Genomic DNA, 3,356 nt, shown 5'->3' with positions numbered 1-3,356 from the left:
TTTGTCTCTACAGGTACCAAGTTTTCGGATGCTACTTTCTATCGATCGATTGTAGGTGCTCTCCAATATTTGACGATCACAAGACCTGATATTTCTTATGCTGTCAATCAAGTCAGTCAGTTTCTTCATGCTCCAACTACAGATCACTTTCAGGAGGTGAAGCGAATCTTGCGATATCTTAAAGGAACTATTGCATTTGGGTTACATTACAGTCGTCCTACTTCCACTTCGCTTCTTGGTTACTCTGATGCTGATTGGGCACGTTGTTTGGAGACTCGCCGTTCTACCTATGGTTATTCTATATTTCTTGGTGGAAATTTGATTTCTTGGAGTGCTAAGAAGCAACCGACGGTTGCTAGATCTAGTTGTGAATCCGAGTATCGTGCTATGGCTAACACTGCTGCAGAAATTGTTTGGATTACTCATCTACTTCAGGAACTTCATGCTCTTCCCCCCGACAGGCCAACCATCCTTTGTGATAATCAAAGTGCCATATTTCTCACTCAAAATCCTGTTGCTCATAAACGGGCGAAACACATAGATCTTGATTATCACTTTTTGCGGGAATTAGTTAATGCTGGAAAATTGGTTACCAAATTTGTTCCAACCAAGCTTCAGGTGGCTGACATTTTTACTAAAAGCCTTCCTAGTTCTCAGTTCAACTTTCTTCGACATATGCTTCGCATTGGTCCACCACCATTCAGCTTGCAGGGGGATGTTAGATAATATGTAACTTTAAATATCATTAATTATTGTTGTATTTATTCTATTCTTTAGGGGTCTCTTTGTAAGTATCTTTTCCTTTATATTGTTTCCATGTATTGTATTTCAACTCAATGAAACCAATCGTTGATTCACCACTAATACTAGGCTTATATAGTGGACATTAATTTGAAACTAGAAATAACAATGACAAACTAACAATAAGATAATGAAAAACGAATAGCTAATATATCTCTAACAACTTGAAAAAATTTCTGCATGCAATTGCCTTTACCTTTATATATATATATGTTAATTAAAGGGAAAACATCTATATTAGTTAGATTACATAACTGCATGTTATTCTGATCATCCATGTTCTCAAAAGGCTAAAGTGCAAAACTAAATGTTCAACTTTTTTGGTAACTGTGAGTTTGACTATGTTAATAGGCGCAAATCCATTACCATATGTTTGTTGATGTGATATAAAACAAAAGGTGATACAGCACATGAGATGTCTCCCACTTTTACGTTCACCACTTGACTGTGCATTTCTTTAGATAAGCATTTCTAGTAATTTGAGGATTTATTTTAGAGTAAAATGTCATGGTGGTCTTTCAGTTTAGATCATTTTTTTCACTTCAGTTTAAAAATAAAACGTTTTGTATCTAGGTCACGAATATTTTATTTTTGTTGTCATTTTCACCCCATTGGCAAATTGGGTTAATTTTTTTTTTGTTAGCTTCTTCCCCTTTTGTCGGTTCTTCATTTAAATGAAGGGTATAGTTGTCATTTTATGCCATAATATATTTTAATTAAATGAGGAAAACGAACAAAAAGGAGAAGTTGACAGAAAATTATAACCAAGTTTGGAAATTGGATGAAAATGGCAACAAAAATGAAACCTCAGTGACCCAGATACAAAATATTTCATTTTTGGACTGAAGTGACAAAAGTAAACTAAAGTCAGAGACTATTTTGCCATTTTACTCTTTATTTTATGTACTTAAAGTAAGGTTTAGTGATTTCCATTGTCAACAAATAGCATGTTAGCCTATGAATATGCCATCTTAAATCAGGAAAAGAAACACTTGCAAAACAAATGTAGCATAGTTTTCTTTGGTAAACATAAAAGGATCTGAAACCATCATTGCATTTGTAGACACAATGATTGTTTGATCATGGTTGGACTTTCTCATAATCACACATGGAAAAAAGTTAGATGCAATAAAATCTAACAGATTCAGCAATAAACTTATATATAATATATTAATTAAGTATAACATACATAAACAAATAATCATACAACAAAACAATGGAATCACAGAAATAATCAATCAGCCTTCATCGAACTCTCTGAAACACTGAAGATCATGGTATTAATACTAGTAAAAGCAAGTGAACATATCACAAGCTTCCATAAAAGATGTTCTCTATCTCTATGGATGAGGTAGAGGAAGGTCCTTGGGCAATCCAGGTATTGTTGGCAATGTGGGCTTAGGGATATCATGGAATTCAGGCACCTTTGGTACTTCTGGTTTTGGAAGTGCTGGCAGCTCTGGCTTTGGAATTTCTGGAATTGTGGGCTTCGGAATCTCAGGAAATGTAGGCTTGGGAATCTCAGGAAGTGTGGGCTTGGGAAGCTCGGGAATTTCAGGCTTTGGAAGCACAGGGACCTCAGGTTTTGGTACCTCGGGAAGTTTGGGCTTCGGAATGTCAGGAAGTGTTGGTTTCGGAATATCTGGAACTTGAGGCTTTGGAAACTCGGGTACCTCCAATAGATTACGCGCCTCAGAAACCATATTTCCACCATTGATTGATGCTAAAGTGACTGTAACTAGTATCATGAGGAAGGAATTGAGATGGGAATTTGCCATGGTTGTTCCAAAGGGTAGAAGCTTCAATTACAAGATACTACGAAAGTGGTTTCGCTTGAGGATGTATTATACCTGTGTTGATCTAGACTTATATAGAGCATGGGGAAAGTGATAAAGTAGATAAGTTGGTTGGAATTATTGAGAAACTGTGTATGTTAGCTCAACTTCTTATGTTTTAATACGTGTTGAAATTGTGGTATCTTATCAAAAGTTGGAGTAGAGAGTTGGTGACTTGACTGAGAGGTTTAAAGTATGTGCCTGTTTGTTTATCTATTTGATTATCTTTGGTACCGAATTTCTGTCCTTTGTTACTTTGATTATCTGACAAATATAAGACATAAATTATAATAGTTTTATTGTTGCTAAAAGCGAAAGATAAAGATAAAGATCCGTGACATTGATTTTAGTCTTTATGCTATAATGCTATTCTTTAGTTGTATATAATTAATAAATAATAGTACTTAATTATAGCTTTCCATTCTTAAATATTGACGGGGATATGTATTTTTTTTTTAATTTTCTATATATTATGTGACTAGAAAAGCAATGGGTGGTGAAGCTCTGGCTCTCAAAACCACCCTCATGGTTTGGTTTGCTTTATAAGCAGCCCATTGTCTCTACTATGTGGAACACATGCAAAACCTAAGTGACTCGTTACCAAAACTTCAAATACACTTCTATTTTTAATTGATATCGACAGTTCAAGTCATTTGGTGACCAACTTAAAGCTACTGAACAACCTGCAGTTGAGATGGAAAAGGCTCACTGGTTTCTTTG

The 3,356-nt window shown here is 35.1% G+C and overlaps 1 protein-coding gene across 1 annotated transcript; it reads right to left on the bottom strand.

The window, feature by feature from the left end:
* Positions 1–2,141: 2,141 nt before the first annotated feature.
* On the bottom strand, positions 2,142–2,579 carry LOC118490444 (protein PELPK1-like). Its single transcript, XM_035988090.1, has one exon. The coding sequence runs from the start codon at positions 2,577–2,579 to the stop codon at positions 2,142–2,144; it is 438 nt and encodes a 145-aa protein (XP_035843983.1).
* Between the last annotated feature and the right edge of the window lie 777 nt (positions 2,580–3,356).

Source organism: Helianthus annuus, chromosome 3, assembly GCF_002127325.2.
Source record: "Helianthus annuus cultivar XRQ/B chromosome 3, HanXRQr2.0-SUNRISE, whole genome shotgun sequence".
NCBI lineage: Eukaryota > Viridiplantae > Streptophyta > Magnoliopsida > Asterales > Asteraceae > Helianthus > Helianthus annuus.
Note: the sequence above shows the minus strand (reverse complement) of the source record. Positions and strands in the feature narration are given on the sequence as shown.